Raw genomic sequence first — 20470 nt, forward strand, 5'->3', positions numbered from 1 at the left:
CTCTTCTCATTCCCCACTCTAAGCTACTATATGGTTGATATCCATAGTTTCTGGCCAGTTTTCAAGGTATCACAACGAAGATGATAATTCAGAGTCTAAAGGATGTGTTTCAGGCATTTCATCCACAGTGCTTGATTGAAATCCCCAGTACTGATGCTCAGGGTAACACAGCCAAGGGAGAAAAGTTAATGACCAAGCACATGCAGGAGATTGGAGGAACTTCATGAACGTCATTGCCAGGGCCCAGCCTCTGGTGCTGTGTGCTCGGCATCATGCCCTTGCAGCATACTTCATGTTTTACCATACCTCTTTTTGACTAAATTACTAAGATGTTGTGTGCCCCAGAAGGAAAGAATGCTTAATTTCATGTACTTAAATGAGCACTGCTTCCTCCTCAGGATCTGACTACATGAAATGCTGATTTCTTTGTTTCAATTCCTCATTTTATGAGACAGTAAGATTCAGGATACACTTGTGAGTTTGGTTTTTGTTTCTGAATGGCAATTTAGTCCCTTTATAAAATTTTTAAAAAATTTTTAATTAACAATTCTTTATTCAAGTATAATTCACATACACAAACACATTATATTTGTTTCAGATGTATAATATAACGATTCAACAATTCTACACATTACTCAGTGCTCATCAAGATAAGTGTACTCTTAATCCTCTTTATTTCACCCATTCTCCCTACCCACCTCCCCTCTGGTGGAACCACCAGTTTATTCTTTGTACTTGAGTCTTTTGTTTCTTTGTTGCTTGTTCATCTGTTTTCTTAAATTCCACATGAGTGAAATCATATGGTATCTGTCTTGCTCTGACTGACTTATTTCACTTAGCATAATACCCTCTAGGTCCGTCCATGCTGTTGCAAATGTCAAGGTCTCATTCTTTTTTATGGCTGAGTAGTATTTGCTTGTATATGTATGTACCACAGCTTCTTGATCCATTCATCTGTCGATGGAGACTTGGGCTGCTTTCGTATCTTGGCTATTGTAAATAACACGGCAATAAACATAGGGAAGCATGTATTTTTTCAAATTTTTCAAATTCATGATTTCATTTTCTTTGGGTAAATACCCAGTACCGGAGTTACTGGATCATATGGGAATTCTATTTTTAATTTTTTGAGGAACCTCTATACTGTTTTCCACAGTGGCTTCCCCCGTGTACATTCCCACCAACAGTGCACGGGGGTTCTTTTTTCTTCACATCCTCACCAACACTTGTTATGTTTCTGTTCCATTTTATTTGTTTTCATTCTGTCCCATTTTAAAAACACTACTAAATAAGCAGTAATTTCTGACAGCTAAGACATGTAAAGTTTGTGACAGTTTTGGCTAAGTTGTGTTTATTTTATTCTAGACTCGAAAACTAGCTCAGGAATGTTCTCAAATTATTATTTAATACATCAAAAACCTCTCCCTAAATTAGGTTACAGTAAAAACATAAGTAATGTGAAATAATATTGAAATGTGCTACAAACTCCACTATTAGAACAGATAATATTAACTGAGCACTTACGACATGCGAGGCACAATGACACTTTTCATATTTTTAACTCATTTAGTTCAAACAACCCTATGAGGTAGGAGCTAGTATCCCCCATATGGAACAGAGGCACTGAGAGGTCAACTCACTTGCATGAGGTAACTAACATCTAGTAAGTGGAGCAACAGCATTTAAACTGAGACACACATTGCTATTCAGAAGGCTTTTTGTTCCGGCCATGGTTTCATGCCAACACTGGTTTTTCTAGAAGTTAGCAAGAAAAAGTGGATTCTAAGGACATTAAGATGATACACCATTTCATTTCCATTCTGTCTTTCACCAGAGTGAGAGCTGTTACCCAGTTTCTGGGCTGATGGGAAAGAGCACTAAATAAGTTCTAATCAAAAGGGAAATCATAATAGAAATGAGAAGATATTTAGTACTAAATTGTACCAACCATTAGGAGTTATTCCTCCTTTATTTCAGCCTTTTCCAAGGAGGTTTCCCTGACACGTGTCGCAACAGCTAATGGCTAAAGAGGCAGCCTGTCTCAAGAGGCCAGATTGCCTGGGTTGACTCCAAGCTTTACACTTTACATCACCGTGCCTCAATTTCTTCATCAGTAAAATAAAGAGAATGATAATACATATGTACACGTTATCAGGTTCAATGAATCAAAACTGGGCAAAGAACTGAGATCAGATCGCATCTGGCACACGAATGCTGAGTATTGTATTAAAAAAAAAAAAAAACAGAAAGGAAGGAAGAAGAAGGATTCTCAAGAGGTTACCGCTCTTGCCAATGTTCTTCCCATCTAAAGTTGTGAGGAAATCAAATTACAAGTGAAACAAGGAAACATTTCCATCTCAGCACCATTTATTTTCCTTTAGCCTTAAGACGTGCCACGGTGGGAAAAATCTGTTGGCGAACCAAGCTGGAGTTGTACTCCTGGCCACTATGGATATCTTGGACAGACCTGGTCTTGAGGAAAACCAACCCCCCGAGGAGAGAATTGTAAAGTCACTCTAACTGACATCAGCCTCGTTGTAAAGTTACCCTTCTTAATCACTGGCAAGAGTTCTTGTCCCTGGAACCAAGAGATAAGAGTTTTGAGAGAAACCACTGCACTCCTGATTCAGAAAATCTAAGGAGATAAAGAGAAAGGTTATGTTTTCTTGACTTGCACAAAACAAAGACCTTAACTAAGGAGGGCAAGTTTAGCATAATAAATACAAGGAGAAAAATAGAGGGTTCCTCCTCTTGTTTTTTATAGCTGACATCACTACAGAAAGCAGACTGCCAAATGATGGCCAAATATTCCAGAAAGGCTGCCACCGTGGAACCACAAGCTACCTTCATTTAAGGCTCTGCGGCATGACGGAGTCCTTCTTACAGAAAACAAACGAAAAGAATGGCATATCTTCCATGCAGAGAGTTGAAATAGCCCCTTCTCATTTCCCTTTTACCTCTCCCCATCCCAATCCAATTCTACTTGCCTTGAATTCCCACAGTAATGTCCTATCCTCCATTGAGAAAGATAATCAGGTTTCTCTCCCCTGCTGATGAGCTTGGCCACGGTGTGGACACAGCCATCTTCTGTTCTTGTAACTGGACCCTGAACTAACAGATACTGAAACCACATTCTCTGACTTGTTTTGACTAAATTAAACACCAGAAGGGTGCTCCTAAGGAAATAGACTTGGAATGCATGTATCCACAGTCTAGTCTTCAGCCAGAAACGATATGTTCCAAACAGGCAGTCAGATGTAGGGGGAAAATGTCCTGGTTGTTGCCACAATGCCCTATATACCACTTACAGAACTTGGAGAAGAACAGGAGCTTGTTGATACGAAGGCTCTAAGATGCCCCCAAGAGTGAACTTTTTCTCCCTCCTCGGAGAAGTCACCTAGTATTCTCTTCTTTTTACCTCATTCCTAGGATGACCATGTACTTGGGAACTGAAAAGCAAAAGCGTTTGGGAAACTTACGCTTTCACTTGCAAGGGACACAGTATGGTAAATAAAGACTGCCTAACACCTCTCAAAGCAAAGGAAGCCTAGTAATGGTGATTAGTTCCTAGAAACTTTGATCTGGTGAATTAAAATGCCTGTAGTGGGAGGCAGGCAGGAGGCTGCTGAACAACGTGTTGCCCTCAAAAAGCTTACAGCATCTTTCCCAAGAGACACTCTTTTGAGATCGTCCTTTGGAGATGCTGGCATTTTAGATTCTCTTCTATCCTTGCCACCCACCCTATGACCCCAAATAATCAGAGGCACAGGAATGCCAGGAGGCTTGCACACTGCCACAGAGTTACCTATTTCCTGCCTGCCTGTCTGCGGGATCACGGCTCCTAACATGTAAACCACTCAATGTGATCCTGGCACAGGAAACTTCCACCCTGAAGTTCCATCATGAACTCATGATCTCGCGGTCCGTGAGTTCGAGCCCTGCATCAGGATCTGTGCTGACAGCTCAGAGCCTGGAGCCTGTTTCAGATTCTGTGCCTCCCTCTCTCTGACCCTCCCCCATTCATGCTCTGTCTCTCTCTGTCTCAAAAATAAATAAACGTTAAAAAAAATTTTTTTTTAAATCTCTTCCATATTCCTTAAAAAAGAAATGGTTTCTTCACTATATCGCTAAACTCTCCATTTAAAAAACTGGATTACTATTTTGCACAGAACACAATAATTCAACCACATCCCTTCCACTTCTTCAGGCTAAACTACTGCAGAGCAGAACGCTTTGAAACTCTGTCATTTGTATCTCTTTTAAGTTTTGTGGCTTCTTTCAAACATTGCTTCTTTAGCTCCCAACATATTCCTGGATTTGTGGATGGAATCTGAAATTCATTTGTGGTTTTCTATAAGGCGCTGCCGTCAACAACTCAGCAAGCACTGGAGGAGACAACACTCCTTCGGTAAATGCGTCATGGAAGCGAGGAGAGGCAAAACATAGTGGACATGATTTTCTCCACCAAATTTTCTTTAAGCGTGTTTTAAAACAGGAGGATTAATTTGACTTCTTTGGCTAAAAAGATCGCCTGTACCAATAGGATACAATAATTTTCTGTGAACTGGCATGAGGGATGGATTAAAGTTGCCTTAAAACTTTTATACCAATTAGGAGCACCTGGGTGGCTCAGGTGGTGAAGCATCCGACTCTTGATTTCGGCTCAGGTTATGATCTCACGGTCATGAGACGGAGGCACATACAGGGCTCCCCACCGAGTGTGGGGCCTGCTTCAGACTCTCTCTCTCCCTCTCCCCCTCCCTGGTTTGCTTGCACACTGTCACTCAAAAATAAAAAAATAAAAAAATTTTCATCCCCATCAGTGATTATCTGTAGGAAGGAAAAAAAAAATCATCTTATTGCTACCCAGCTGCCCAAATGGCACTCGCTATAAGAAATGTCATCATCTGTAAACTTTAGTAGGACATTTTAGATTTTCTTCAACCTCCGAGTAAGATGAAGGTGATATTAGACACGAAAGTAGTCTTCTGGAAATGGTCATTTTGGCTTTACAAAGTTGATTGGAGGTGAGAATTCAAGGAAGGAGAAATTAGTCACACGCATCACGTGCTACAGAAAGCCCACCCTCAATGCCTGTCAACTCTCTGCACCTGAAATAATGATGCCATCATTTATCCTGTTGTCCCACTTCTTGCTTCCAATGGTATTTGCCCATTTTTTTTCATCCTTATCGTTCTTGGCCCTATCTTATCTCTCTGTGCCCATGGCAGAGCTACTGAACCTCACTGGGGCTCCCGTCTTCTTGAAACTTCTTTGGGCTGGAAATTCCTAATATCTAAGCCTCCCTAGGATATGCTCCTGAGCTCCAAACCTTTATTTCTAACTCTCTACAAAACACTTCTACCTGGAAGTTTAGAATACCCAGAACTCACCATTTCTGCCCACCCCCTCACCTTCCAACCTGTGCCCGACCCAGAGCTTCATCTTCAAGGACCAGCACCCAGTGGCTGAAACCTGGCATCTCGCCTCCTCCCTGCCCCATGCACTAGGTCATCTGGTCCTATCTACTGCATGTCTCACCTTATCTCTTCTGAGCCTGCTCCTTGCTCCAATCACAGCCTTATTTCAAGCTTTCATCATTTCTCCCTCATGTTTCTGCATGAGCCAGTCTCCTCAGTGTCCCAGGTTTGCTCCTGAGCCTTCTCAAGTCAGCCTTCCCACTGCCCTCATGGTCTTGATTCCATCGTACCCTTGTCTAATGTCATTTGGTTCAAATTCCAGCTTAGTAGGGCATTAAATGGCTCTTGTGTATGAACCCTGCTTGTTGTTTCTGTCTTATCACCCTCCAAAGGATCACAGGTGCCTCAGGACACTAGAAGACATGCATCATGTGCTCTCGTGCCAACCTGTCTTTGCATATGCATGTTCCTTGTCGAAATCTCCCCTTTCTCATATTTGCTTGGTCAATTCGTATTCACTTTCTTAAACGACAGCTCAAATGTCACTTTCTCCAGGAAGCATCCCTCAACTGACCCATTCCTTCTCCTCTGTTGTTCCCGAAACCACTGGTAACCCACCTGAGTTAGGCTTCCATATAACCTGGATTTTTTAAATCTTTCTCTTAAAACTCACTGCATTGAGTTGCTGCTGGTTAGTGACTCTTTCTCCCTCCTCAGCTCAGCTCCAGGAGGACTGGAACCTCACTGAGTTCACCTCCTAATCCCCAAGGCAGACTCAGTGCTCAAGACATGTTCGGTAGGTAAAGGAACAAACTCACAGGCAACAAGGGGCTGATCCACCTGGTCTCCTGCAGGGGATTCGTCCTGCACCCTATGCTATCAATATCTTTTCTACGTGCCACCATATTTGAGTTAAGGGATGTCTTCTAAATGGCTTCTTTTAAGCAGTATGGCTGGTGTGCCCTGCTAGCAAATAGTTCATTCAGAGTAGAAACTCAAGTCCTGATAATGGCCTTCAAAGTCCTACTGGAGGATCCCCTCCCCCCATTCTCATCGCCTTTCTGACATTTCCTGCAACCCAGACTTCGTTCTCTCTACTCTAGCCACATGAGCCTCCTTGGTGATTCTGGAGCACACCAGGCCTATTCCTGCCTCAGGGGCCTTGCAGGTGTCTAGAATGTCAGAAAGCTCTTCCTCCAAGTAACTGCACTTTTCAGTCTGTGCCCAAACGTCACCTCAGTGGCACCTTCTTTAACCACCCATGCACCTCACACTTCCTGTATTCCTGCATCTGTGCTTTGCTCTTCTCCATAGCATTTGTTATCTGCCATGGGATACATTGTGCTGTTTGTCTCCTTCAATGGATGTAAGTTCCGCGAAGGTAAGGATTCTAGTCAAGTTTATTCCTTGAGGAATCCTCAGCATCTAGTTCCCGGTATGCAGCAAGTGCTTATTGGTTTACCTGGCCCAGCAAGTCATGATTTTCAAGCTTTTAAAAAGCAGTGCAATCCACAACATGACCGACAGCCTAATTTAAAAACGAGCAAAGGACTCAAATGTAGAACAAATAAATATTGAAGAACACTTGATGTTTCTTTTAATAAGACCTAGCTGTCCAACAAGCACATAAGATGTTCAACGTCAATAATCATGGGGCAAAAAAAAGCCACAACGAGATACCATGTCACATCCATTAGAATGGCTACTTAAAAACAAAACAAAACAAAACAAAAAACACCAGAAATCAACAAACATTGGTAAGGATATGGAGAAACTGGAACTCTTGTGCATTACTAGTGGGAATGTAAAATGGTGTAGTGCTATGGGAAACAGTATGGCCGTTCCTCAAAAAATTAAATAGAATTACCTTATCAACCAGCAGTTCCACTCTGGGCAGATAGGCAAAAGAACTGAAATCAGGGACTGACAGTTATCTGCCGACCCATGTTTATAGCAACATTATTCATAATAGTCAAAAGATAGAAGCAAGTGTCCACTGATGGTCAAATTAATAAACAAAATGGTTTACTGTTATACAAACAGTGGAATACTATTCAGTCTTTTTTTTTTTCTTAAAGTTTATTTATTTTGAGAAAGACAGAGACAGAGAGAAAGGCAGAGGGAATCCAAAGCAGGCTTCACACTGTCAGTGCTGAGCCAGACACGAGGATCGGTCTCCCGAACTATGAGATCATGACCTGAGCCGAAATCAAGAGTGGAACGGTTAACTGACTGAGCCACCCAGGCACCCCTCAGAATTTTATTCTCTATTAAGACTGAATAAGAGGGGCACCTGGGTGGCTCAGTCAGTTAAGAATTCCACTCTTGATTTCGGCTGAGGTCATGACCTCATGGCTCATGAGTTCAAGCCCCACGTCAGGCTCCACCTGACAGTATGGAGCCTGCTTGGGATTCTCTCTCTCTGCACTTTCCCCACTTATGGGCGCTCTCTCTCTCCCAAAATAAATAAATAAACTTAAAAAAAAAAAGGATAAAATTCTGACACATTCTACAACATGGATGAACCTTGAAGACATTATAAGTGAAATAAAGCAGACACAAAGTGACAAATATTGTATGATTCCACTTACATGAGATACCTAGAGTAGTCAAATTTATACAAACAAAAAGTAGAATGGTAGTTGCCAGGGGAGGGGGGTGGGGAGGAATGGGGGTTAGGGCTCAATGGGTAAAGAGCTTCAATTTCAGAAAATGCTCTGGAGATGGATGGTAGTAATGGTAAGAATGTATTTAATGCCACTAAACTGGACAGCTAAAAAAATGGTAAAATGGTGAATTTTATGTTATGTATATTTTCCCACAATTAAAAAAAAGGCAGCACATCTCTTGCCTGAAACTCTAATAAATATTAAAGCCTAATATGTATGGCAGCTGGAAGTAAAGCTGCTGTAGCTGAAGCAGAAATAGAAGGGACGGGATGTGTCCACTCTGCTTGGCACCTCTGTGCTGCCTCCTAGAACGTGGACCCCAGAGATTCAGGACTGTCTCAGGGGAGGTTCGTGGCTCCATCCTAAAGTGCTTATGCACTGGTTTCACTGTTCTCAAGGAAAGGAAGTTAAAAAGCTACTCCTGGCTCCATTTCTGGGAGGAACTTAGCACCAAAGGAAAATGACATCATCAACTGGTCTTGGGCCAAATGTCAACGCTGACTCATTTTTTTTTTTTAATTTTTTTTAATGTTTATTCATTTGTGAAAGAGAGAGACAGAGTACAAGTGGTGCAGGGGCAGAGAGAGAGGGAGACAACAGAATCCGAAGCAGGTTCCAGGCTCTGTGCTGTCAACACAGAGCCCGATGTATATTGCTTGAGCTCACGAACCACAAGATCATGACCTGAGTCGAAGTAGAACATTTAACCCACTGAACCACCCAGGCACCCCTCCATGCAGACTAATTTTTACAGAATCACTTCACATCTCAGTAGCAGGGGAGACTATCAGGGGAGAAAGAGCAACATTAAGTCACTGGCACCCATGTCTTACTATCATTCATATCTCACATTCTCTGAGCACTTTTCCATAATAAGTCATCTTCAAAACAATCCTATCGCATAGGTATGAAGGAAAATTGTGTGATCGCCAATTTACAAATGGGTAAAGGTACAAATTCAGTGGACATTATCCACAGAGAATCACAGAAGTGGGACTGACTACAGGATAACTGCTCACATATATCAAGGATTTATTAATTAAGACTCTGGCTAAACATTTCCATGGACAATTGATTTCATACTTGTAATCAGTCTCTTTCCTACCATACTTGGTGGTACTAACTATTATTACTCCTTTTTACAGAAAACTAAGGCTCAAAGAATAAATATCCTAAAATTAAATGGTTTAATAAGTGACAGACTGGGATGGACCAGAGCCTGTGCCCTTAACCATTATTATTCTTTACTGCCCATCTGAGTCCTGGACTTTGGCTCTTTGGGAAAAGCCCCATCAGTGCTTCCTTCAGCCTTGAACACAAGAATTGCTGATGAGACTCCATGGGTCACTGTGTTTCAACTCTAAGTTGAACTAGTATGAACAAAATAAATCAGTAGTCTTAGTCCGTAAGTGTAAATGCAACAGGATGCTGTTGCTGACCCTGAGAAGAGATTCCTAGATCCTTTAAAATCCTATAAAAATGTATATACAAAAATATCCTTGAGTATTAGAAGAAAAAGTCACATTTGGATCATCTCATTCAATGTTTCTCTTCTGTAAGCTAAATAATGTGCTGGTGGACAGAGTACGGATTACTCCCTATACTTTTCTGAGGGTTTCTTCAGAACTTTCTGAGGGGCTGCCTGGGTGGCTCAGTTGGTTAAGCATCCAACTTTTGGTCTCAGTGCAGGTCTTGATCTCAAGGTTGTGAGTTCAATCAAGCGCTGCACGGAGCCTACTTAACAAAAAGAAAAGAAAGAAAGAATTTTCTGAGGGTATCTGCTTTATTCTCTAGAAACTGAAGAAAGGAGAGACACTTTGTGGTTTGTCAATAGGGCATTCAGTCTACAGGGCTGCCCCATGGGATGCAAGGGCTTTAGGCCAATTAAAACAAGTACTAATTTGGAAGAGCATCAGGGAGGGGCTCCCACTGGACAACGCTAACAGACAGGCAAGGGGAAGAAGGGAGCAAAGCCATGGCAGGGCTGTAAGCCAATGGCTAGGGTTACTTGCATCCCTCCATCCCACCTCCTTCACAAAAACCTTGAAGTGGCTCCTTTACAACCACCAAACATTATATACACTATTTCTTGCAACAAAGCCTAGAGATGATGTGGGTGTTTTATTTACTCTAAGCGTTAAGAACCTAATAAACACCAGCTCTTCACACATGTGTCACCTTTAGCTTTGTGCGATACCCGGAATACAGACCCACCAGCCCACTAACTCTGGGGACACTGCCTTTCTCTCTCCCACTATAGACAGGGATTCAGCTCAAGCGCCTCACAGTGGGGCCAGAATGCACAGGTTCTTCTCACCTGAGAACTGGGGGTGAAGGAGGGTCTTACCGAGTTCTCCTTCAGTTGCAGCCCTTCCCCATTGGGAAGGGAGGACCGTCTCTTAGTGGAGTTCCTGTTCGGGGTTGAGGTAATGGCCCCTGCTTTCTTCTTCACAGTGAGTACCTCACAGCTGGCTTGGTCTTCATTGTATGTGCTCTTCCCGGCATTGATAACCCTGAGGAAAGAGCCAGAGGAGCGGTCAGTGATTTCTGGAAAGCTCAGAGCCCAGTCTCAAGGGTCAGCCTGGGCGGTCTCCACAACGGACACAAAACTAAAGTTCTACCCAGTACACAGAACCCTATGGTCCTGGTATGTTCTGTGCCCGAGTAAACTAATTTTTCTACAAATGGAATGACACTAGCACACACTAAAACATTTACTAAAGCATTGTTTTGAGTCCAGCTCACCTTCCCAGGTATCTGACAGATGTAAGCAACCTCCCCCTCCTCCCAATCCATTTTAGTCAAAACACATGAGATAATCACTCTTTTGGCCATTACAAAGAAGATAGATAGGCAGGCTGCTTGAGTTCTCTTGCATTTCTCCAAGTGATAAAGAGCAAAACCCATCATCAATCTTACAGAGAACAAGGCAGTGCAGGAATTTACAGCACGCTGTAAAATCCAAGGGAACGAAGAACCACATTCCTTTACCGCTATGCCCACTTTTACTTTACACACAGAAAACTGAATGGATCAGAGGTTTATTCTTTTAAAAGTATCTTTAGTCCTTCATTTTTTTCTCCTGTGGAATAATGCTCATCACAAGGTGCCATTGCATTGGGCCCCCAGGCAGTCTGATTTGGACATGTGACCATATGATATTATAGCATGTTGATAATGCTTCAGCCTAATTACTAAATGTTTTAAGCATAGGAATGCATTAGAAGAACATGCCACATTTATATACACAATGGAATACTACGTGCCAATGAGGAGGAATGAAATCATGCCATTTGCAGCAACATGGATGGAACTGGAAGGTGTCAGGCTGAGTGAAATTAGTGAAGAACAGATATCATATGTTTTCACTCATATGTGGAACTTGAGAAACTTAACAGGAGTCATGGGGAAGGGGAAGGGGAAAAATAGTTACAAACAGAGGGAGGGAGGCAAACCACAAAAGACTCTTCAATACAGAGAACAAACTGAGGGTGGATGGGAGGCGCGAGAGGAGGGGAAAATAGGCAATAGGCATTGAGAAGGGCACTTGTTGGGAGGAGCACTGTGATGAACCAGGGGAATCTACCCCCAAAACCAGCAGCACACTTTACACACTGTATGTTAGCCAATTTGACAATAAATAATATTTAAAAAAAAAAAAAGAAGAAGAACATGCCACATCGTTCATATACCTTTTCTGTATCAGGTGACTGCAGACTGAACTCTTGGGTTTCAGCATCATTTTCTTGTTAAGTAATTAATTAGCAGCTAAAATAGATCTCCCTAAGGAGAGCTCTCTTTAATTTGCCATTGGCTGGGTTTTCTTTTCAAAACTTCCACTGTGTCACAGTAGGTGATAGAGTGGGTATGCAGAGAGGATACAGAATTCAGTGGCAAGGAAAAAAAAGATGCCTTTTTTTTTTTAAGGTGAGACGGTTGGAGATCCACTCTGTCAGTGTGATCCATACACTACTCTATCAACTCCCTCCTAAGTATAGATAATCCTTTTCGAGTACTTTTCCTTTTACTTTTCAATCCTGAAATAATTATAGACTCAGAGTAAACTCCAAAAACAGTGCAGAAGAGTTTCATGCATCCTTCCCCTAACAATATTATTTCACAACTTACAGTGTACTATCAAAACAAGCAACTGACACTGATGAAATACTGTCAACCAGACTGCTGACCTGATTCAAATGTAACCGTTTTTTTTTTTAAATACCAAATGGCTCTCGGCACTGAAAACTGCATGGGTCTCCATAATGCACACACACCACAACCAAACAGGAAACAGAGCGCACATGTGGGGCCTGAGTGCCCCAAGATATAAGGGAGTGTGTTTCAAGCATCCTTCTGCCAAACCTTGAGACATGCTTCAGTTATTTTAACGTTTACATTTATTCTTTGGAGCACCTAGGTGGCTGAAATTAAGCATCCAGCTTCAGCTCAGGTCATGATCTCATGGTTCATGAGTTCAAGCCCTGCATCAGGCCCTATGCTAACAGCTCGGAGCCTGGAGCCTGTTCTGGACTCTCTCTCTCTGTCTCTCTCTCTCTCTCTCTCTGCCCCTCCCCCACTCATACTCTGACTCTGCCTCTCAAAAATAAACGTTAAACATTTTTTTAATAAAAAATTTTCTTTAAAAATACATCATTTTGAAAAAAAAAACACAATAATTTAGAAGTTCATTCCCATCTGTTACACATGAAGACAGAAATGTTCATGGTCTGTATATTCGTCATTAAAAGCCTTTTCTTTTCTTTTTAATTTACTGACATCACTTGATTGGAAGGAGAATTGTTTTTAATGACGCATCGTTTGCAATTACTTACATATACATGTTATAGGACAAAGACCGTAGCAGCCATCTTTTATCTCCCCTATTTCAAATTCCTGTATGAATCAAAACTGTTCCATAATTCTTATTGGGTTTATTATAAATTTCAACTTAAGCATGCTTTTTATAAACAAAAGCCTACTTTCACTCATTTTACATACTACCCTTCTGTGTAAGGTTTTTAAAAAGTAGATTGCTGCTTACAGAGTTTGAAATTCACTGTCCTAGGGGCCTGCGTAAGGAGGTGGGGAACTGTGACGTCAAATCTGCCTCTTGTGTTTATGACACACACTTGCTGATGGAGGGGATGGGGTCGGGAAAGATCAAGGCCTAGTTTTCTGCCACAGCTTCACTCTCTTTCCTTCAAAGAGGACAAATTTTCATACGGTTTAAGTTAAAATGTAGTTTCATATGGTTTAAGGTACAAAGTGGCTACCTGCATGAAGACTATTAATTTGCCACACTTACCACATGAGCTAAGTAACTTACTCCAGGTTTCACAGCAAGGAGGTGCTGCAGCTGGAATGCACCATGAGGTCTCCTGTGACCCCGCCCCCTTCGACCCAACCTCTATGACACATGGGGACTTGCACCAGCCTGTGGTGGGCAGAGCTGAAGTGTGTGGGGAGGAACAGAATAAGCAGATGGGGTGAGCTCAGTACCAGGCCCGACAGAAACAGGAATAGGCTCCCTCTTCTCTAACTATTGGAGAAAGGGCCCAGAGGGAGGATGAAGGATGGATGGGTCAGATCTGCCCGTCTTGAGAGGGGTCCACATTTAGTCCAGAGGTTTGCAGCTGGCGAGCCTAGTACAAAACATGCTTTGTCTAGGGGCGCCCGGGTGGCTTAGTTGGTTGAGCACCTGACTCTTGGTTTCAGCTCAGGTCACGATCTCATGGGTTTTGAGTTCAAGCCCTGCATCAGGCTCCACGCTGACAGTACAGGGCCTGCTTGGGATTCTCGGTCTCTCAAAATAAATAAATAAACTTAAAAAAAAAAAAAAAACTTTCACTAGAGTCAGTCTCTCAGATCTACCCTTGGAGAACCAAGCGAGGCAGAAGAAGCAGGTCTGAAATACCACACCTGCCTCTTCTCAGTCACTGGTAGTGACTTCCCAAGCAATATGTGTGGGGTGGACTACTGGCCGGATGGGGATGTTACACTCCCTGTGTCTCTCCCTTGAGCGTCTTCTCCAGGGAAAGCCGAAGTGGAGGTCTGGCTGGGAAAATCAATTCGCGACAAACATCCCCTCCGTCCTGTCCTCTGTACGATATCCTAGCTGCTATTTCCGGAACTTGGCATCACCTTGACCGTTGGCACCTCAACTTATGCTGTAGTCGAGTCTTTTTGTAACAAAAAAAGCATCACTGGTCTCCAATAGCTACGTTGCCAGGCTGACTCATCTGCCACTGCTGTTTTCTAACAGTCAACTAAGCTACTATAATTACACAAATCCTGACTCCCGGGTCATCTTGAAAGGGCTTTATCTCCTACCTCTCTTAGTGGATATTAAACTCCCAAGTCTTTGACGTAACTTCAGCAAGAAACCCTAGAAACTTTATTTTATGCATGAGAAGCCTGGGGCCCTGGAAGAGCCTGACATGCACAAGGTCACACAGCTAAATACAGCAGAGCTGCGAACACACTTGTGAGCTCCCAGCAATTTCTGCTTCAGCTCTCGGTTGTTTTATTTTCCTATTGTGTGTCTATTCTTATCAGCACTTGGTTCAGAGGGCTGTACCGCGATGACTCATCAAAGCCAGACTACTGTGACAGAACAATCACTGGTGGCCTTACTTTGCCATTTCGCATTGAGTACAGCTTATGAAAGACAGTAATGAGATACCAAAAAGTTAGAAATGTCAACCTGGTGGGAAGACAGCAACCCCAACCCTGGAAACTTCTTGGGTCAAATATCTGATTGTTATTCAGATGTTAAAGATTTAAAGCCACTGCCTTTTTTAAAAAACACAACTCTTGGGGTGCCTGGGTGGCTCAGTCGGTTGAGGGTCCGACTTCGGCTCAGGTCATGATCTCGTGGTTTGTGGGTTTGAGCCCCGAGTCGGGCTTTGTGTTGACAGCTCAGAGCATGCAGCCTGTTTCGGATTCTTTGTCTCTCTCTCTCTCTCTCTGCCCCTTCCCTGCTCACACGCTCTCTCGCTCTCAAAAATAAACAAACATCAACAAAAATTTTAAAAAACCACAACTCTTGTCCCATATTTTATACTATTTCAAACTCCCTACTCCACACAGCTTTAGTGCAAAGACCCAATTCTTCTTAACTTCCCTTGACTTTAAAAAGCTTGGCCTCGGGGCGCCTGGGTGGCGCAGTCGGTTAAGCGTCCGACTTCAGCCAGGTCACGATCTTGCGGTCTGTGAGTTCGAGCCCCGCGTCGGGCTCTGGGCTGATGGCTCAGAGCCTGGAGCCTGTTTCCGATTCTGTGTCTCCCTCTCTCTCTGCCCCTCCCCCGTTCATGCTCTGTCTCTCTCTGTCCCAAAAATAAATAAACGTTGAAAAAAATAAATAAATAAAAAAAAAAATAAATAAAAAGCTTGGCCTCTCTCAACTTAAATATTGTTTACTAAATTTAAGTGAAACCTTCAATTCCTCTAAAAGTAAATTGGGAAAAACTCTTATTCTCAAGCTGAGGAGCTTCGCGATGTTAACAGATTCAATAATTTTATTTAATCTAAGCAGCCAGATTAGTAGCTACACTCACTTCTTGTCTTATGCTCCAGCAGGAAGTCGGCACTATCCTGAGATCAAGAGGAATGACTGTAAGATGTGCATTCTTTATCTAAACATGATGCTTATTCTGAAGACTTCAAAACAAAATGCTGGTGGACCATGAAATGTCCTATCTTTAGTGATGTCATTTTCCAGTTTCCTACAAGGAGGGAAAACGTCTTCCTTGGAATTGAACTGGAGGCAATAAAGAATAGCCATTAAGAACATGGGCACTATGGGGCGCCTGGGTGGCGCAGTCGGTTAAGCGTCCGACTTCAGCCAGGTCACGATCTCGCGGTCCGTGAGTTCGAGCCCCACGTCAGGCTCTGGGCTGATGGCTCAGAGCCTGGAGCCTGTTTCCGATTCTGTGTCTCCCTCTCTCTCTGCCCCTCCCCCGTTCATGCTCTGTCTCTCTCTGTCCCAAAAATAAATAAACGTTGAAAAAAAAAATTTTTTTTTAAAAAGAACATGGGCACTCTGCCTGCGAACACAGCACACGGCAGGTGCTCAAGAAATGTTTGCTCAGTGAGTGAATGAAACAGAAATCAAGTCCGCTACTTCTGAAATATGGCATAATAATCGTATCCTACATTTGGTGAAAATGAGCTATGTGCCAGGGACTGATGTTAGCATTTTACATGTGATAATTAACTCATTTGAGCCTCTTGTCAGCTCTGTGAGTGAGCCACCACTGTTGTTCTTTGTAAAGGTAGGGCACAGCCAGTGTCCAGTCAACTCACTTAACTTCTACAAACCTCAGGTCCTGAGCAGTACGTCACGGATTAAATGAGAGTTGCTAAATTACGTGTGTTGGGAGGGGGGGATTTCTGGTCATCCATAAAGAACTGGAAAAATTTGAAGTTAGGATTACAGTTCAGGTGGGAGGATTCTTGGGAGGATCTACGGGAAGAGTGGCTACTGTCTCTTCAAAAATCAAGAGTTTACACCCAGTTCTTTCATCTCGTAGAAGACGCATTCGCCTTGGGAGAGACCTGTGACAAAATCCATCTTAGGACTTTGTCCACCTTCAGTTGAACCCAAACACCGAGATTTCTTCCCCTTGTATAAAACAGTTAAATGCGGAATTTTAAGGACTTGGAAGTCAAAAATTCTATGTGTGTATCAGATACAGCTTGAAGCCATGACCTGAGTACCAGACATGATATAACCAAGAGACCACAGAAATAGAATCTGTTTTAAAAAAGCAAATGATTTTCTGTGCCACTGTCACACATTTAAGAAACCTGTTTTTTAGGGTGCCAGGGTGGCTCGGTTGATTAAGCATCGACTTTGGCTCAGGTCATGATCTCGTGGTTTGTGGGTCTGAGCCCGGCCGGCATCAGGGTCTATGCTAACAGCTCAGAGCCTGGACCTGCTTTGGATTCTGTCTCCCTCTCTCTCTGCCCCTCCCCCACTCACACCCTGTCTCTCTCCCTCTCAAAAATAAACATTTTAAAAAATTTTAAAAAAAAAGAAAAGAAAAAGAAACCTGTTGTCCTTCTTTCTGCTTCTGAAGTACTCTGGTCATGGGACACCTGGATGGCTCAGGCGGTTAAGTGTCCGACTTCAGCTCAGGTCACACACAATCTCTCAGTTCTCCAGTTTGAGCCCCACATCAGGTTTGCTGCTGTCAGCCTGTCAGTGCAGAGCCTGCTTTGGATCTTCGGTCCCCTTCGCTCTACCCGTCCCCCACTTGCACTCTCTCAAAAATAAGCATTTAAAAATTTGTTAAAAAAAACATACTTCAGTCACAAATTTTTAAAAACAACTGAATTTCAGCAGTAAACTCCTGGTTTTAATCGCAGCCGTTTAATTATCAAGTTATCTGCCTTATCATCTGCTCAAAATCTTGACTACAAGGACACTTATGTGACTGTAGGACATAGAGAACCTATTAGTAAATTCAGACAAATAAGTACTCTCAAGTATACTCAAGTAGTGAGCCTTTGTCACAAAGGACACAGGCTCAGAGAAAGAGCAACGAAACCACTTCCAAAAGGATTGACAAAGACAATCAACAGAGAATAGTCACAAGTGACATTTTCTTTGAAGGATTCCATGCATCACGTCCCTTGCTAGCACTTGACAGTGTCACCTCATTCATTACCCACCTCCTCCCTGACCGTACACATGTGAGAAAGTGTGACAGGGACAATGGTCGGAAAGACCTAGCAACACCTGGCCTCTGCTGATTACTAGCCCTGGCTGTGTGTTCTCAGGCAAGTTACTTTTGCTCTCCAAAATGCCGAGAAGAGTCCTCTCCGATCACAGCACAGCATGAGAAGTAAATGCCCCACATGACAAGTGCTTTACAGTTTCTGGCACACAGCGAGCACTCAGTGTATATTACTTATTAATATTAGATCAAATACAAAGCCAGCTGCTTCTTCTGTTGGGCCCGGGGGCTTTATCCAGTCCTGTAAGTTTGAGGAGACTCTCCTCCTCCCTCCCCTTTGTTTTAGTGTCCCTCTGCCTGCCTCAAGGACACATGGCCACCTCCAGGCATCCAGAGGCTTCAGGTGGCATCACATGACACTTTCCACAACAGGGACCTTGAGCAAGGCCGTCTGCTCCTCTGAGCCCTCTTCTCAACATTATTGCAACATTGAAGTCACACGTGACAGTGTTCTGTGCACAGGAGAGCCCTCGCATGGTCATGCCTGCACCACTTCTAGGCTCCCATCCACACCTGCCCACGGATGCCGTTTCTGGGCCCCCAGGCTCCTGGATTCAAGAGCTCAGGCCGCACACCCACAAAAAAAGACCGAATACAGGATTTGACTTGGTTGTTTTGGTTATTATTATATTACATCATGGTTGTTTTGTTTTGTTTTGTTTTGTTTAGAGAGGGCACACACAAGCAGAGGTTAAGGGCAGAGGAAGGGAGGGAGAGAGAAGGAGAGGGGGAGAAAGAGAGAGAGAGAATATCTCAAGCAGGCTCCACACTCAGGGCAGAGCCTGATGCAGGGCTTATCCCACAACCCTGGGATCATGATCTGAGCTGAAATTAAGAGTCGACTGAGCTACCCAGGTGCCTCTATTGCTTTGTGGGGTTTTTCGGTTTGTTTTGCTTTAATGTTTATTTTTATTTTTGAGAGAGGGAGATCGCCCAAGCAGGGGAGGTAAATCTTTATTTGAAATCTGAAGCAGGCTCCATGCTGAGAGCAGAGAGCCCTGATGCAGGGCTAGAACTCATGAACCATGAGATCACGACCTGAGCAAAAAGTCACTCAACTGACTGAGCCACCCAGGCACCAACCCCCTCCATTGCTTTTTGCTTTTAAAGGAAATAATGGCCTGAACACTCTAGGCTAAAAAGTTTACACTAGTGTTAATACTGCTAAGCAGGCAGTAATTACACTGGCTAAGAAGGCAGAAGTAATTTATAAAGGACATCAGGTGTAGTGAGATATTGCTGATTCATATATAATTGAGAAGCAGACAGCAAAAGGCTGTAGGGGGAGGGGTGGGAAATGAATCATTTATGGAAGACTAAATACAACTATCGATTATTAAAATCCTCTTTTCTAGGTAACCTCCTAGGCAATGTTTCCTGTGACACTCAAGTGGTTACTGACCTCCCAGATAGGCAGGTAGGCTGGAATGTAAGGACAACTTAATTCCTGGCTCCAAGGTAGTTAATAATCACTCATTCTTGGTATACTGGAAAACCATGGCTCTGACCAGGAAGCTAAGCCTTTGATAACAGCCATCAGCAAAAAGAGCCAAAACATCCATGGAGAATAATAGCTTCTTCCAGAGAGTTCCAGCCACCTCCGGGTAGGAGGGAGAACAGGAGGTCATCTCAGCCCCTTCAGTTAAAAGTCAGTCAGGGGTTACCAGGCAGTGGAATTCTCTGGGGTGTTAGGCTCTCCTCACCTTTTGGAAGGTGACTACCAACACCTAGAGGAGGCAGCATGGTGAACGAAGATAAATCCAGGCGGGAAAAGAGCACATACATGCACGTCTTCTCCATTAGACAACCTTACCTCTGGTTCCCAGGCTCTGTCTATGGGTAGGCAATGAAGGGACGTGACCAATCAAGCATTGCTAAATGGGGTCTCAAGAGCCACATTCAGCCCCCAGAGAGGTGATTATTTTTAAATTTTTGCCAACAAAATACTTTTTAAATGTTTGCTTACTTTTGAGAGAGAGAGAGAGAGAGAGAGAGAGAGAGAAGGTTCAAGTCAGGGAGGGGCAGAGAGCGAGGGAGACAGTCGGAAGCAAGCTCTGCACCATCAGTGCAGAGTCAAGTGCAGGGCTGATCTAACGATGGTGAGATCAAGACCTGAGTCGAAGCTGGATTCTTAACCAACTGAGCCACCCAGGCGCCCCATCCATAAAATATTTTTGAAAACGTAAACTAGTTGCCAGTATTAAAAAGTTGGGATATTTACATGAAAATCCTTATTTTCCTATTTCTCTTGAAAAACAGTACATCAGGTTTTACTCCTGTCCCAGTGTCTTCTGGCAACAATCAGAGACAGGACACCCCAGACCTCGCTCCGTCTACTGTGACATTTACGTCACCAGCCTGGCCCCATGGGCATTTGATTCTGCAACCCTGCATCCCGATCTCTGGGATTTGATAAGTAAACCAAGAAAATTGTTAGATAAACAGTATACGGATTGAAATCATTACTTGAAAAATATTTACTATGGAACCAAGTAGGGTTAAACCAAGAAGACTAGGATGTGGTTTCCACTCTCAAGGAGCAGGCAGTCATCCGTAGTTGGGAGACCTCCTTACAAATAACTATCATTTGTTCAGATTGATGCCATACTCAAGGTGTGTGTCACAAAGGGACCTGAGCATA

General features: G+C 43.2%; 1 protein-coding gene across 1 annotated transcript in view; it reads right to left on the reverse strand.

Annotated features, from left to right (window-relative positions):
• PPM1H (protein phosphatase, Mg2+/Mn2+ dependent 1H) overlaps positions 1-20470 on the reverse strand; it is a 258509-nt gene that overhangs the window by 142626 nt on the left and 95413 nt on the right. Inside the window, exon 2 of the mRNA XM_047065106.1 lies at positions 10437-10602. Within this exon, the coding sequence (XP_046921062.1) occupies positions 10437-10602 (166 nt within the window). The remainder of the gene's footprint in view (positions 1-10436; positions 10603-20470) is intronic.

The sequence above is a fragment of the Lynx rufus genome, unplaced genomic scaffold (assembly GCF_022079265.1).
Source record: "Lynx rufus isolate CCGP_SWC_20201006 ecotype Redwood Valley unplaced genomic scaffold, mLynRuf1.p SCAF_7, whole genome shotgun sequence".
NCBI lineage: Eukaryota > Metazoa > Chordata > Mammalia > Carnivora > Felidae > Lynx > Lynx rufus.